Consider the following 17,040-nt stretch of genomic DNA (forward strand, 5'->3'; position numbering starts at 1 on the left):
TATATGTCACCCAAGCAGGTGGACCACCATGGAAAGACGTATCCAGTACCTGAGAGAATTAGCTGTGCTGGAGGTGATTTATAGTGACCTGAACAACAAGCAGTTATCCAAAGATCCAAATGAAGTCAGGTGCACATGACCCATGTGGCGGAAGTTTGTATGGAGCGCACCAGTGTCACACGCAAACTTATTGGCAATAGTGACCTGCAAAGATGGAGAGGAACCAATGGTGGATGAATTGGCTGTCCAGCTCTGGCAATATTAAGTAAGTCTCTCTTCCTCCCTACAAGCCTGTGTCTCAGCTGTGGAAAGACTGTCCGAAAAACTGTCCCGAGAGTTCCAGCAACTCAAAGAGGATCTGTCCTACTCCCCACCTCTACGGACCAGTATCTCAGCAATAAGGAGTAAGTGTCCCTGTACCCAAGAGAGAGGATATAGTGGACACACACCACGGGCCATCCTGTGGTTTTACCTGTGTGACCATGGAGACAACATGAGGAAGTGCGATGGAAAACCTACCTCGACCCTAGAGGCACGAGTACAATGTGAGTTGCAAGGAGAAACAATCACAAAAGGGGGCTCTTCCAGGAAAATTGTTGCTCCAGTTTCCAGCTGACAATTCCCCAGACAGAGCAGAAGGGCTGATCTTACCCCTGATCTCAATAAAGGGATTTCTGATTCGTATTTACAAGAAGGGAGTAACAAATAGTATGACCAGGACTAGAGGGGCCCTGCCTCCAGCTAATGCGTTTTTCTCAATCCCTTCGGCAGCAGAGTGCACGCCACAATTTGCTTTCACTTGGAGGGGCGTCCAGTACACCTGGAATGGACTGCCCCAGGGGTGGAAACACAGCCCTACCATTTGCCATGGACTGATCTAGACTGCACTGGAACAGGGTGAAGATCCAGAACATCATCGTATGGGGCAACACAGCAGAAGAGGTTTTTGTGAAGGGGAGAAAATAGTCCAAATCCTTCTGAAAGCTTGTTTTGCCATCAAACAAAGTAAGGTCAAGGGACGTACACAGGAGATCCAGTTTTTAGGAGTAAAATGGCAAGATGGACGTCATCAGATCCCAATGGATGTGATCAACAAAATAACAGCTATGTCCCCACCAACTAGCAAAAAGGAAACACAAGCTTTCTTAGGCATTGTGGGTTTTTGGAGAATACACCAAATTTTGGAGAATATTCCAAATTGCAGTCAGATTGTAAGCCCCCTCTATCAAGTGACCCAGAAGAAGAACAATTGCAAATGGGGCCCTGAGCAACAACAAGCCTTTGAACAAATTAAACAGGAGATAGTTCATGCAGTAGCCCTTGGGCCAGTCCAGGGAGGGGAAGATGTAAAAAATGTGCTCTACACTGCAGCTGGGAAGATTAGCCCTACCTGGAGCCTCTGGCAGAAAGCACCAGGGAAGACTCAAGGTCAACCCCTAGGGTTTCGGAGTCAGGGATACAGAGGATCTGAGGCCCGCTATACTCCAACTCAGAAACAGATATTGGCAGCATATGAAGGGTTCGAGCTGCTTTGGAAGTGGTGGGCACTGAAGCACAGCTCCTGTGGCACCCTGACTGCCGGTGTTGGGCTGGATGTTCAGAGGGTCCCCTCTACACATCATGCAACTGATGCTACGTGGAGTAAGTGGGTCGCACTGTTCACACAACAGGCTCAAACAGGAAACCGCAGTCACCCAGGAATCTTGGAAGTAATCATGGACTGGCCAGAAGGCAAAAATTTTGGAATACCGCCAGAGGAGGAGGTAATGTGTGCTGAAGAGGCCCCACTATATAATAAACTGCCAGAAAATGAGAAGCAATATGCCCTGTTCGCTAATGGGTCCTGTTGTCTGTAGGAAAACATCAGAGGTGGAAGGCTGCTGTATGGAGTTGTATACAAGCTGCAGAAACTGCTGAAGAAGAAGGGGAGTCGAGTCAGTTTGCAGAGGTGAAAGCCATCCAGCTGGCTTTAGATATTGCTGAACGAGAAAAATGGCCAGTCCTTTACCTCGATACTGACTGATGCATGGTAGCAAATGCCCCATAGGGATGGTTACAGCAATGGAAGCAGAGCAACTGGCAGCACAGAGGCAAACCCATCTGGGCTGCTGCATTGTGGCAAGATATTGCTGCCCAGGCAGAGAACCTGGTTGTAAAAGTACGTCACGTAGATGCTCACGTACCCAGGAGTCGGGCCACTGCAGAACATCAAAACAACCAGCAGGTGGATCAGGCTGCTAAGATTGAAGTGGCTTAGGTGGATCTGGACTGGCAACATGAGGGTGAACTATTTATAGCTCGGTGGGCCCATGGTGCCTCAGGCCATCAAGGAAGAGATGCAACATATAGATGGGCTTGTGATCGAGAGGTGATGTTAATTGCTATATAATACTGTATGGCATCACTTTTATGGTTGCTATATGCCGTATCAATGGTATTACAGTAAGAATCGCCCAGATTAATATTAATAAAACCAAGCAAAGTGCAGCAGTGATGGAACCAGAAGTGGCTTCAGCACGCAACAATTCAATATCACACACCGTTTCTCCTGCCCCGAAAGACTGTTATGACAGATGGAGACCAAAGTCATGGACTAAATGAACTCAAAGGACATTTTAGAGGGATGTCCCACAGACTAAGGGAATGGCATCTGTGTGTTTATATCAAAAGACGGGAAAAGTGGTGGTAGTTAATTGGAATTTATTGGAAAGGGTAGAGACCTGGGCATGACATAGACGGTATAAAATAAGGGGTGGATACTGTCCTGGTTTCAGCTGGGATAGAGTTAATTTTCTTCCTAGTAGCGGGCATAGTGCTGTGTTTTAGATTTAATTTGAGAATAACGTTGATAGCAACAACTAAAACATCAATGTGTTAAGTAGTGCTTACACTACTCAAGGACTTTTTCAGCTTCCCATGCTCTCTGCCAGGTGCACAAGAAACTGGGAGGGGGCACAGCCAAGATAGTTGATCCAAACTGACCAAAGAGCTATTCCACACCATATGACATCATGCTCAGTATAGAAACTGGGGGGGGGTTGGCCAGGAGGCCGCAATCGCTGCTTGGGGACTGGCTGGGTATCGGTCAGCAGGTGGTGAGCAATTGCATTGTGCATCACTTGCTTTGTATATTATTATCATTATTATTATTTTCCCTTCCTTTTCTGTCCTATTAAACTACCTTCATCTCAACCCACAAATTTTACTTCCCCCCCCCCCCAATTCTCTCCCCCAACCCACTGAGGAGGGGGAGAGTGAGTGAATGGCTCTATGGTGTTTAGCTACCTGCCGGGTTAAACCACAGTTCCTGCCAGGAGCCCGCTCCAGCACAGGCTTCCCAGTGGGTCACAGCCTCCTTCGGACATCCACCTGCTCCAGCATGGGGTCCCGCATGGGCTGCGGGTGGATATCTGCTCCACCATGGACCTCCATGGGCTGCAGGGGCACAGCCTGCCTTACCACGGTCTTCACCAGGGGCTGCAGGGGAATCTCTGCTCCGGTGCCTGGAGCACCTCCTCCCCCTCCTTCTTCACTGACCTTGGTGTCTGCACAGATGTCCTTCTCACATATTCTCACTCCTCACTCCAGCTGCAGTTTGTGGTGGGTTGATTTTTTTTTTTTTTCTCCCTCTCAAATATGTTATCCCGGAGGCACTACCACCGTCGCTGATGGGCTTGGCCTTGGCCAGCAGCAGGTCTGTCTTGAAGCTGGCTGGCATTGGCTCTATCAGACATGGGGGAAGCTTCTAGCAGCTTCTCACAGAAGCCACCCCTGTAGCCCCCCCTGCTACCAAAACCTTGCCACGCAAACCCAATACACTTCCCAAAGTTTCAGATGGCCCTCTCTACGCTAAACTAGTCAATTATTAATTTTGCAAATTTAATGTTTAACTGGCATATTCAACCCCTCCTGTTATCAAACTGAACCCTGCAGCAGCCCATGAAATATTACCCTGTATTCCAACACTGGTTTTTGCATATACTGTTCTTAATTTATATTGAAAATATACTTACTGACATGTTAGGTACTCAGAGCATCCACACATAATAAGCATAGTACAAGCATGAGGAAAAGGGGGTTTTGCCCAAGTGTCAGCATTAGATGGATAAGCAAAAAACACCTCAGTAATACAGTACCGGCGTGCATCTTGAAAAATTATCTTAGTTCAGTACTGTGTTGTTACTTGTAGGCAAGGCAAAAAAATAAAATGAAAATTGACAAAGGAAATTAAGAAAGTTTTGTGGTAACTGCAGTTACTCTAGTGTATGATAGGCAGTGAGGGAGAAACATGAATGGAACTATTTGACAGTTTGACAAGTGGGCAATGAAGACTTGTATCACTGTTAAAGCCAAGGGGAAAAAAGCTAGGATGACCTCAGGCCATGAAAGTCCTTTAACTGGGAACAAGTTGTTTTATCTAATATATTGGAACCCTGGGAAAGATGCAAAGAAAGAAATGGCACAGTCAAAGCAACAGTCTGGAAAAATAAGTTGTGCAGCTTTAACTGGACTGACACAAGTGGGCAAGGCTGCCTTGCTCTAGGCAAAAAGAAGAGGATGATGCAGCATTGAGGGCAAGCATAAAAAATTTTACCTGCAAGGATGAAAACTTGTAGCTGACTTTAATAAATGAAAACCAGGCAACATTTAGGGAAGATTCAAGTATGAGAAATTAAAGAAAAACCTGTGCTCAAGAGAGTGCCCAGAGAAACGCAGTCCTGCAGAAAAGAAAGGACAGTGGTAACGTTCACCCACTGAGACAGGAAGAAGCTGAAAAATATTTCTTTATTTTTAGAAAAAGATTTCTTTTAGTCATAAAGCATGTATGCTGATAGCCAGGTGTGGGCAAGGGAGCAGTCACACAGACAGACAATTGTTTTCTTTGTAAATAATTGCAGAGACAGAAAGGCAGGTCTGTGAGAGCCAAATGTAAGTGGGCAGTCTTGTTCTACTTCATGTATGCAGTCATATTTCTAGACAGCATAAAAAACACATGTGCATACCGCACAATGCAGCTCAGTCTTGAGGTTGGGCAGTGTGGTCTAAGGAGCTCCAACAACTCCCTGAACTGTTTTTTAATTTGTAGTGACGTACAGCTACTTTCATTCATATCATCCTTCGTGACTAGCTGGTTTTAATCACTGACTGTAATTTGTTAGCATTTCAAAATCCCTATCAGCAATTTAAAACAAAAAATCAGCAATTTTTTTTTTTAAAAAACATTTCCTTTTTAGTACTGGTAAAACGTGATATCTAGGATAGTCATCTTTCCACATTAGCAACTACTATGAGAAGTGATGGATAATTTTGTTGCTGACACACCCCTCAATTTCTACTGTTAATTCTAAGTACTGTAGCACATCAACTGTTTTTTCCTGCTGTTCTGTCTCCTAATCCTCTTAAAGACCTTACTTACAGGGATTTAGGAGTCTGATCCTTTTTTTTTTTTTTTTTTATGTGGCTATTGTAATTCTCTCCTACATTTCAACTACCCTGGTTTACATTGTCATTGGTCTTACAGGGCTGCATATTTCAGGTCATTCAGGTCTTTTACCATGCTGCTTTGCATTTTTCTTTCTTTTGCCTCACTTACATATTGGAAAAGAACCACCACCTAGCTGGAGGACAGAGAGGTCAGCCATAGCCTCTGTCAATCTTCTGACACATAGTTATGCAGTCTATATGTTATGTCTAAATATTTAAAGTTATTCCTGATGTTGGAACATTTGAATGACCAGAGTTTCTACAGCAATATTAATCTCTTTAAATTGCATCAGTATCAACCACATTCATTTGAAAAGGCTCTATTATACTGCACAGGCTAATCAACATTAAACTGTTCTAAAAACGTGTCCTGAATTGCTGTTTTTACCTTTGGTGTTACTAGTAATAGTGAAGTCTAAAACCGTTTTTAGTGAAATGGTGGCATCTTGTGGCAGAAATCGACCACTGCAAGAATGGCAGCTTTGAAACTGTATTCTGGTGAAAAACACACACAATTAGTAATCTAAGCAGTTAAGCATCTGCTTCAGTTCATTATTTACATTACTACAAAATTGGCACGTTTGCAGAGTTATTTTGAAAGACTTTTTTCTTTCCCTGCATCTCATTTACGAGTAGCATTGCTCTTGTCCAGATTCTAAACTACTTTGTCATCTCACAAGTGAGTTAATGCACCCTGGGGGAGGCAGTGACCATCTTTGCAGGTTTGATACATACTCTCAGTATTTAGGAGATCCACCTATCCACGCTTTTACCTACTGCCTTCCAAAAGAGCACTACCAATCATGCAAGAATTCTCTGCTGAGCAAGTTGTTTAGGAGGAAGAACAGTTTCTGAGATGTTAATCTTTTTTCCTCTTCTCATCTCCTGTGAAAATCTAGCATCCCCTCAGTTCTGGCTCCTCACTCCCACCAGCCCCTCAGCAGAAGCAGCCCATGCTGCCTGCCAACAAGAAAAAGGAAGCAAACAGGGTCTGGGAGGACTTCAGTTTGTGAGGAAAGGGTACGGTTTCACGCTACAAAGCTTCTTTCAGCATAACACAACATCTGGATCATGCCAACTGGCATCTGCAGCTACTACCACTCACTCGGTGCCACAGAGCAGAACCGAACAGCAATGCTGCCCTCGTCAGGGGGGCCTCAGCAATCCCCCATGAACTTGCCATCCCTTAAACGCCTGTGGCCCATTTTCTTCCAAAATTGAAGAAAATGAATACAGGTAGCCACAGAAGAGTGACAAATGTTTTTCTAGGCACAAAGAAAGTTAGGTTAAGGGTTTTGATAACACTTCATTTAGCAACTCCAATTCTTTACCTAGTATTTATTCTTCATAAGGATCATTCATTCACTGGTAACAATCAACTGTGGTGTTAAACATTAATTGCTAGTGGCAAGTATTCTGAAGGGGCCTTTTTACTGTTATGTGTTATTACAAACAATCAATTTCTTCAATTTTTAATTCCTTTTCCTTCCACGGAACTCTTGCTTATTCTTTTGCGTTCTGCTTATTGGGGAGGGCGGTGGGGGGGAAGCGGAACATGTTGTTAATTTTGTATTTGTTTTACTACTTCTTAAACCTCATTTTTTACTAAAAAGCTTTCATCTAGAATTTTTCTTAACATATGAAGATGATATCCACATGCATTGGGGGGAAAGCAGGAATAATTTTACCTTCACTAAGGAATATGCACAGTAAAAGTTCTTGGTCTGTGACTGTAATGCAGATAAGCATGAGGAAACACTTGCGCATTTGTGGACAATCTGGCTAATGGAAGTGAAGAAGAAATGTGGATTTCATACCCAAAACATGAAGAGACTCAAATCACCACCTATTGCCCATGCACACTTCACTTCACTTCCTGTTGTTAGTGTGTGTTGTCACCTTTCCAGTCCCATCATTAATACAGGGCTAAATAGAATGAAGCGCTATGGCGTCAGTCTAGCCTAGTATTTAAATGAATGCAAAGATCTGCCTAATAGCTTGGGTCTAACAATCCAAATAAGGCTTACAGGCTCGAGCCACGTTAAACAGCTTTTTAGGGCAGGAACTATGTCTGCATAATGCTCTGTATGCCTACTTGAAACAGCATCTTTAAATGTCATCATGTTCTTTCTGGCTTTGAAAAGTAAGATGTTATTCAACGATACCTGGATGTGAACTTCCTGCAAAAACAGAGAAACATGCTATAACTATACGCTTCAATAGCACAAAGGTTTCTTCTACTATTTAGCAATTCTACCTCTTTATTTCCATGCTGTATCTCTGGGTCTAACAATCCAGTGGATTAAAAAAAATTTTTTTAATCCAATTTTTTTTGTTTAAATGAATTTTGTATTACTGTACTACTTCATCTGACAAGTTGGCAACAAACTAGAAACAAGAAAGGCAGATGTATAAAACCTTCTCCTTCCTAAAATTAATTTGCCTCCTGCCCTTTCAGGTAGTATAAAATTAATCCGTGAATACTGATAAATCTGCATAATCTGATATTGCTAAGAAGAGAATAATCATGTCATTGGAGTGCAGGTAATCCCATCTGTCCAGGTTACACAAAGTGAGGATATGGGCAAGCGTTTCTGTAAAAGACATCAAGCAACTCCATTTGAGTTGAGTGGTTTTAGTGACCATTGCTTCAGGACACTGGTACACTGGAACATCTGTTGTGCATCAGCTGTACATAGTAAGAATGTGCTTGGTACTGATGTAATTTTCTCCTGCCATCCACAGCAGCATTTGTAAGCCCAGCCACAAAGGAACATTTGGATGATACATTCAGACACATGGGTGAGATTTGCCAAGACAAAAGACAGATTTCACATCCTCTTGAGAAACCCCCAAGCCCCATTTTTCCGCCACAGTTTCCGTAAGGGAATTTCACACTAAATCAGATCCTTCTCTGGCAACCTATTTTTAAGTGACCAACCACGAACTAGCATGGGCAAGTCTCACAGAGGAAGACAATTTCAGCCTTCCTTGGCTTCTTGGGTGAGACAGAAGATGTTACATTTAGCGTCAGCCAAAGCAGCACACAGTTATTCAAACTAATAATGGCCATAAAACTAGTTTTAGTGATTCTCATAAGCTAAAGTGTGGATGCTATTGCTGTAGATGTTCAATCTTAGCACCTTCTTTATTTCTCTCACTGGAGAGCACATGCATAAGTAGAAATTCCACTCATCTTAAAATGTTTATTCTCACTGGCTACAGAAAAGCACAAACTTGTCAGTCAGTCAGTTCCTTCTACTATTGTTTCACTAGAAGAGGGTTCAAAAGTACTCTATTGTAGTCATCAGATCTGTCTTAGCTTTTCCAGTCCTGGGACCCTCAATGGTTCTCAGAAGAGATCATTGCCTTTCCTCCTTACCTTGCACTCAGAGTGAAAGCATTCAAACTTGTTACCAGTTTCAAAAGGAACCACTCAGACTTTTCAAATGAGCCTCCTTACAGACAACTTCCTCCCCATCCAACTTCTGGTCTGAATCTGATCTCACTCACAGCAGACATTAGTCCATGAAACAACTAACCCAGTAACAATAAAATGTTGCCACAGAGCAACCCACTGTATTTAAGCTCAGAAACAGTCATGCTGAATTTTGCTGCAGTTCCTTCTCCCAGTGTTTTTCTCCCAGGCAAATCAGCAAAGCATGACAACAAGAATCTCTTCAGAGAAGGTACGCAAACCTTTTCACAATGTCACACCCTGAAAAAAAAAAAACCTTAATATCTGTAGCTGAGCGTGGATGACATTCTGGAAGCCTGAGACAGCTTCCTCCCCCACTTTATTACCATCCATTACTTGTAAAGTTGCTGTTTCTCGTTGTAGTTACACCAATCACAGAAAAACAAAAACTTACACATATGGGAATGAAACTCACCATGCTGTTCATTTTTGAAGAGGATGAGCTTGCTCTCTGCTTCCGTAGGCTGTTAAGCTCTTCTGTATTTCCATCCTTTGGTTTTATGATCAGCCGACTGCCTCCAGCAGTACCTTCTGAAGAGGATCTCAGTCGTTTCTCAACAAATCTGCCTTCTCGGAATGGACTGAAGCTATTGGCAAGATCAACTACAAATAGAGAAGCAATCAGCAATCATTACAGAGAATTAGTCTACAACAGTTTTCTTAATGAGAACACTGCTTTGCTTGAAATGCTTACATTGAAAGGCAATCACATAAGAGATGTTCTGTAGAAAGCAGATCCTGCTTACCTAGACAAAAGTGTCACCTGGGCCACCAGTTCACTGTTCAGCCCCCAATGACTCACACGCTCAGCACGCTACAGCCCAGTCCACAGCTCCTCACAGAATCCAGAAGGACCTTTGCTCCATCCTATCCTTTCTTTTCTCCCCTCATTCTAGAGCACTTCCAAACTGCTGTCCAGTAAAATCCACCAAAGAAACTACCATTGGTCCACTGGTGCCAAAACCCAACCTGCATCCCAAAGCAAGTCTAGGTTTTGTAGGGCCAGGTCACAGCTTTGTTACCACTGCGTAGGATAGGGCTGCACACTGTTTCTGTTTGACCTTCTTAGCTCCACCCTGCATCCGCACCCTCCAAACCTAGCCTGCAGCCAGCAGGCTGAATCCCAGTCCCCAACTCCAGTTAAACAATAACACATGAGAAAACAGGAGAAAAATTACATTTTGAGGTGTTAGGGCAAAGTTAGAAATGGGGAAAGAGAAAAGCATAACAACATAATAAATCTAACAGAAAATCTTATCTTCTTTTGCCTTTTGCAAGAGAACAGACATTTTCTCTAAGGCTTTTAAAAAAAAAAATCCGTATCACATAAAAATATATGAAGGTATACTAAGAAATATGTGGCACATCAAACCTGCTCATACATTAATGTCATGTTCACGACGCCATCTATAATGATATCAGCTATGAGACCAGCTACGGAAGAGTAAATATCTATTACCAAAGAAAATGCACACAAATATTTTGCATTCACATCTGGTTTTAAATACTGTTTTAGCAAAACCAAATGTTCAAAACAGTCTGTTTGTAACAGATATAACTACTTATAACCATATCTTACTGAATGCCATGTAAGCTTTTTCTGTATTTGTTTCATTTCATATGGCAGGTTTTTATATCTTTTTTCAACGGTCCCTTTGTATGCTTGGCTAGTTTCTGATTTTAAATACATTCTTCACCACACAAGGCAAAAAAAATTGCATTTTGAACAGAACTAGAAAACCCTAACAATTAATCATCGACTTATATAGTGCAGTATTAGCTCTAGTGCTTCTCTGACCATGAATCCCATTTGCAAAAATCCCTCTATCACAGTTTCAACTGCAGTTAGCTGCCTTCCAGAAATACAGATTAAATATATAACTGCCAGTGCATGAGTTTCAAATGCACTGTGTATTTCTAAACATCATTCCGAGCTGCTCACTTGCTGTTCTGCAGTACACCCTAGTAAGTCAGCTTCAAAAGGATGAGCTCATTCACAGATGAGCCAATGTTGCAAGGAAAACCAACTGAGTGCTGAGGACCAGTAACATAAATGGAAATATTTTTTCTTCCAATTGACTAAGGTTCTGAGGGAAACAAGTGCCTTCTGGTGAAAGCTAATTTAGTGAATTGATCTGACTTTATATTGCCATTTATGCACAAGACATCCAACCAAGCCTTGCAGTGACAAATAATTCCAACAGCAAAACTGCATTTGATTGCTTATAATCTACATGCCTAGATGAATGTCCACGCAAAAAGATGGGTATGAATTCGTATGAGTTTACACTCATTCGTCTTCTAATACAAAAAATATAAATGCAGCCTTGTTAACGTTCACAAATCATCGGATACAGCCTCAGGATTATGCAAGAAAGCACCAGTCTTTAGGTTGCTTTGAGGAAATAAACTGTCAGAGATAGCTGTCTTCCGACAGATGTCCTTCACTCAAGGGCCTGGTGCCTTTATTCATCTGCATGTCTATAGACTGGGATTTCTAGGCACAGCCTTTTCACTTAATCTTGTTATATTTCCAAATTCCTTTCCATAAGCTAAAGATCCAGTGTGAAATGAAGATGGTAATTAACTCTCTCGGTTTCATAGATTACATAATGAGAACTTGCACAATGTTATTTCAGATGGAAGCAAAAATAGGATCTCCCATACTCTGCCACAGAAACATCTGCTCCAAGCTACTCTATAACATCAGCTGAACACAGCAAGCGAGTTGGCAAATTTCAAAACCCCAATCAATATAAGATAAACTGTGTTATTTTTCATAACCAGACTAAAAGAAGGTTTAGTTCTCTGGCGATGTTTCTATCTCAAACAGTGTAACTCTTTGGCCTAAGTCCAAAATAGGCATGCCTCAATAATCCCAGCTTCAGCCTTCAACAAGAGGCAAGAATCAATACTCCCTTCTCAATTCATTTTCTACTACAGGAAAACATAGCTACGAACAGCACTGATGGGTGTTAGCAAACTGTAAAACGTGAGCTCAAAAAATCATAGACTTTTTGTTTAATTCCTACAATTTTGGGAGGAGGGCACAATTCATAACTTTAGAACTTCCTAGCTACCACTGGCAACTCTACAAAAACACTTTATGACCAAATAATTCTTACAGAAGAAATGAGGCCAAAATAACCCCATCAAACTCAACAACGAAAAGACCATGAGACGTACCTTTAGAACGGTTTGTTTCATAACCCTGTTGTGTTTTAAAGGACTGAGGTTCAGAACATGGAACAATCTTAGACTCCATTACAGTAATTGTCTCTCTCGTGTGCTTAGATGGCGTGCTTTCATCTCTGTCCCCACTCAACCCCTGTGCTTTTGGAGAGGGTATCACTGGTTCTTCTCTATGCTGTAACGCACAGGTTTCTAAATGTGCATTTGCCGAGTTAATTTCTCCTACGTGCCTGGCATCATTAATATGTAGTTCATTGGCTTGCAACAATACTTTTGTTTGATTAGCAGCTGAGTTTTTGAGTAAGATATTAGATTCAATGCTACACGAGCTTGCGTGACTTGCAGGAGATACACCAGCAGAATGGCCAGTACTTTCCACAATATCTGTTTCCCTCGTAGGAGCAGCAGCAGCAGCAGGATTAAAGAAGATCTGAGAGGTAGAGACATTGTGGCCAAAACCCTCTGCGAGCAGAGCCCCAGTCCCGCTGCTGGGCAGAGCATCAACCTCCGAAACAGAATCCTCCGTCAGGGCGACAAAGTCGGAGGGGGTCTGGGCAGCCGTGAGGTCAGCTGAGAGCAGGGGGGACTGCAAGGAGCTTCCCATGCACTCTGTCATCTCAGACGAACATGGAGGAGAGAACTTGGCAATCACAGGTTCACTTTCCACATACGACTTAACCTCCAGCAAGCACCTGGACTGCTGCACAGAGGAAACCGACTGACTCTCCGGAACTGGTTTAGAAAATTTGTAGTGCGATGAGAAAGACTTAGGGAGAAGTTTTCGTGTGGATTGTTTGACAGAGTATCGGCTCTGCTCCTCTGCAAAGCCTGAATCATCACCCTCATTCTTCCCAGAGCTTATGCAATTTATAAAGACATTCTTATTAGCTGAGGGCTCCTTTCCCTTTTCAAAATCGTCTGTCAAAGACCTTGTTATCTTCTTGCTACGTGAGCTGCCAAAGCCAACCGAATGCCTTCCTCTGCTTTTAATGTGTTCCTCTAAGTTAAGTTTTTGAAAAGTGCTGAGAGAGGACTGGGCACCATTTGAGATGTTAGCATTTTGACTAGCCGAGTCAGGCTTCTGTTCACTCCCTTTCTTGTTATGGAAGCTAATGGAAGGAGTGCGGAAAATACTCCGGCGCTTGCCTGTGCTCCCTGAGCTGGAGTTAGTGCTGGATGGGGAGGAGGTGTGAACACCAATGGCACTAGCAGAAGAAGGTGAGGAAGGAAGGGAGTCGTGTCTCCGGCTAATACTTCTCCTGAATATTGGCAACCGAGATACTAGAGTTGATCGTCTGGATCCTGAGTCCCCCATCAGGGCACAAAGTGTCCGTGGCTCTTCGCAGCCAATAAACTAATCTGGGATGAGAGGGGAAAAAGAAAAAAAAAAAAAAAAGAAAAAAGATAAATGATTCAGCCTCAAAGTCTACTTGAACAGGCTTTAAATCAGCCTAAATACATGAGATGTCAACATCGATTTTATGTACAGCTGCCAAGTTGTTGTGTATGCATTACTGGAGATTTTTAGAATTTCAAAAAGTGATGTTCCAGTAGGCAGCAATGAAAAGCCAGCCACTGAGCAAACATGTGGCCCAAAACATTCTATAGATAAGAGATACAGTATTATATATGATATAATATACAATGCAGATCACGCTGGGTAACACTATAAAATCTACAGGCCAAAAGATGTATCACCCAAATGTCCGTGTTTTTGTAAATTCCTGGGACAAGTCTTCTTACGAACTGTAAGCTCTCTTAGAAGAGACTTGATTTTTCATGGTCTGAGTATAACAAAACATTACTTTGTTTTCCTAAATACTCCAATTTTCGCAAGAAAGAAGAGGATTTAAATTTTCCAATCTTCACTGAATTTTCAGTTGTATTTTTAATTCCTTTATGTGCTCCTGCTAAAGGCTGTATGTATCACCTCACAGCAGAGAAAATGCTGGCATTGCAGTCAAGCTAAAATACACACCACCAAAAATTCTTCTTAAGGAACTATAAGTTCTAGAAATTTACTGTCTAAATATGGGATCATGTTTCTGGATTTGAACTTTAATGTTTCCTTTGAACACTTCTCTGAAATCCTCTTGTAGCCTACTTGCTTATAATTAGCTATTTTTTTCTTTTTTTTTTTAAATTAGTGAAAAGAGTTTCATACATAGATACTTGGCATTTTTTATAAATATTTAAGCAATAAAAACTTATTTTGATCAGCACAGCAGATGTACTAGAAGAAAATTCATCTTTATGAATTATATACCAGTTCTACCTCCTTTTTGTTCTCGTTATAATAAACTACCATTGTGAGAGACAGGACCACGGAGGGCAATAAAAATATGTGATATATAACCACAAGAACAAGAGAGGCTGTAGGTATAATGCCTGAGTGCAACTTCATGAGCTGCAAGTGTTCAGCACATAGGAATAAAAATCAGGTCATTTATCTAAACAATGTTTATATGTCAAGTGCAAAAATAAATTCATTCATCTAATGAGCAATTTAATACATGTTATGTGGCTACAACAAATATCTATGAACAATATATTTATACAACGCATATATATACACACATATACATAAAAATAAAAATGGGAACAGAATACTTAAGGAGTAATAAAACTACATATATATTACTGTGAAAGAAAGGGCAATGAGTAAGCTCTGAGTCTATTTCTGACTAGACATTGGACTGCACTTTCTGCATTCTTAAACCATTTTGTTTTTTTTTTTTTAAAAAGCTAGTACAGCTCCAGTCTGAACATGTACCACCAAGCAGCCACAATATTCACAAGCACCAGAAATCAATAAGCAATTTTGTAGTTTAAGGTGAGAGAAACTGCTTGGGAACAGTCACTAACTCCTAGAAGTCATTGGTGATCTCTGATGACAAGCTAAAACCCGACCTAGACAATATCGAGGTCCTGCAATGGAAACCCAGATTTGAATTCAGTCTGGTTGGGACAGAACCGACGCTACACACACACACACAGAGGTTATCAGAATAACTTTACATCTACCAAACCAACCAATGCACGGCCGGTTGGTGGTTCCATTTCACCGACATGCAAGGTAGTTTGCCTTTACACCACTGGAAGAGCAAAAGCAGAGGCAACAGCACAGAGAAGCTGAGGCCCTGTGAACTCACATAGGGGCTTGCTTACATTATAGCAGCTGGTTCGTCTTTCCACAATTCAGCCTACTGAAAGTGTGCTTTGGAAAGCCGTGTGCAACTCCCTCCACCGTCCCTGTACAAACCTCTCTCGGTTCTTTAACCACTTCCAGACCTATTGTGTTGGGGTTTTTTTGCTTTTGTGAAAGAGTACTTGTAGGTATGCTGGTGTGTATGGATAAGCACATACACACAAGATTATTTAGAGATTGCGAGCGCTCTTCCTTGTGTTTTAAGGACACATCATCACTGCTGAAAAAAGACTTTAGAATGCAGTTTTACAATTGCAGTAGACGAGCAAAGTATTTTTAAAATACATTAAATCGCTATACGCATCTTATGCTCAGACAAAACATTTGCTCCCATCATTCACACTCCTGCCCATACCTTAATTGTTAGTTCACTGGAGAACAAACCATCCTTGCCTATACTTATGAAATTCTCTGAGTTGAGAGCAGAAGGAATCAGAAAACTGAGCAAAAAGTACATATTGTAACTTTCGCTGGAAATACAAAGGCTGTGTCTAAATAATAATACAGCTTATTCCTAATAACTGATCCATGAATACACACAGCCTTAGCTTTCCAGGTGGTAACAATTTTTAATAGAATGCATTGCCTCTTACTGCAGATAACAAAATGGCATTTATTCAGTCATTCTTCCCTCCCTGCCTCTTGAACGAAGAACACAAATAAACTATCAAAATTTCTCTTATTGTCTAAGGAGCAGAAATCCTCACCCATAAAATACCAACTAATTATAGGTCTACAATAGCTATCAGAGGACATTTCTCAAAACACACACATCCATGTACACATGCATGTGTATATGCATATATATGAATGCTTATGTGCAGACAGTTTGAATTATTTGAATATTGTGAATATTTTATTGATGTTTTGAATAGTATTTGCATATCCTTACATATACACACACACATTTTGCAGTGTAAAATTGCCAAAGTTTAGCACTGACTTAAAGTGACAATTCTCTTTGCAACACAGGAAAAATAATATGTATTTCAAGTTATTAATACCCTCAGATATTAATGAAATAAGACCTTTCATTAACTTTTTTGCTTACTGTAGAAGAGTTATAAACTGCCATATATGTCCTATTATGAGCAAAACAGGAGATGTTTCCTTTCAGTCTCCACGTTTAATGTAAATTACTTGTGCACCTTATAGCAGTAACCCTTACAGAGTAAAATTCACTCCAGCTACATATTCTCTGTGAAACCACTAATTTTCTGTATCTAACACCCTCATCCCTACTGGCACCATTCTTAAAAGCTGCAACAGAGGAAAAAGGAAACAGCAGAGAAGGACACCTTTTCAATGGTATTATGGCATTCCAGACTCTTTCAAATCTAAACTGGACAACAATTCTGATCCTATAGAGTCAATCTAGGAGCTAATACAAAGCTCCATGTATCTTAAAAGAAATTATTGGGGTTTTAGAACACTAGCAAGAAGTCAAGTAAACAAGAAGGATCAAGGAGAAGTGACAGTCTAGGAAGGCTTTCAATTAGATCAGGCTCCTTGTTTAGGACAAAACATATTTTGCATCATTATTACATAACGTGAACAGTCCAAAAAATAGTCTACACAGTATTCTGTACAAAGGTCTGAATCCTGGTCAAATACACAAACCATTACTTTGTAATATCTTTTAATTCTAAAATCCAGTTACCACTGAAACTGAAGTGTT

General features: G+C 41.2%; 1 protein-coding gene across 1 annotated transcript in view; it reads right to left on the minus strand.

The window, feature by feature from the left end:
• CCSER1 (coiled-coil serine rich protein 1) overlaps window positions 1-13,469 on the minus strand; it is a 662,304-nt gene extending 648,835 nt beyond the window's left edge. The window contains exons 1-2 of the mRNA XM_075709669.1: window positions 12,149-13,469; window positions 9,378-9,565 (exon numbers count right to left, since the gene is read on the minus strand). Coding sequence (XP_075565784.1) covers window positions 9,378-9,565; window positions 12,149-13,469 — 1,509 coding nt within the window. The remainder of the gene's footprint in view (window positions 1-9,377; window positions 9,566-12,148) is intronic.
• Between the last annotated feature and the right edge of the window lie 3,571 nt (window positions 13,470-17,040).

This window comes from Pelecanus crispus, chromosome 4 (genome assembly GCF_030463565.1).
Source record: "Pelecanus crispus isolate bPelCri1 chromosome 4, bPelCri1.pri, whole genome shotgun sequence".
Classification (NCBI taxonomy): Eukaryota; Metazoa; Chordata; class Aves; order Pelecaniformes; family Pelecanidae; genus Pelecanus; species Pelecanus crispus.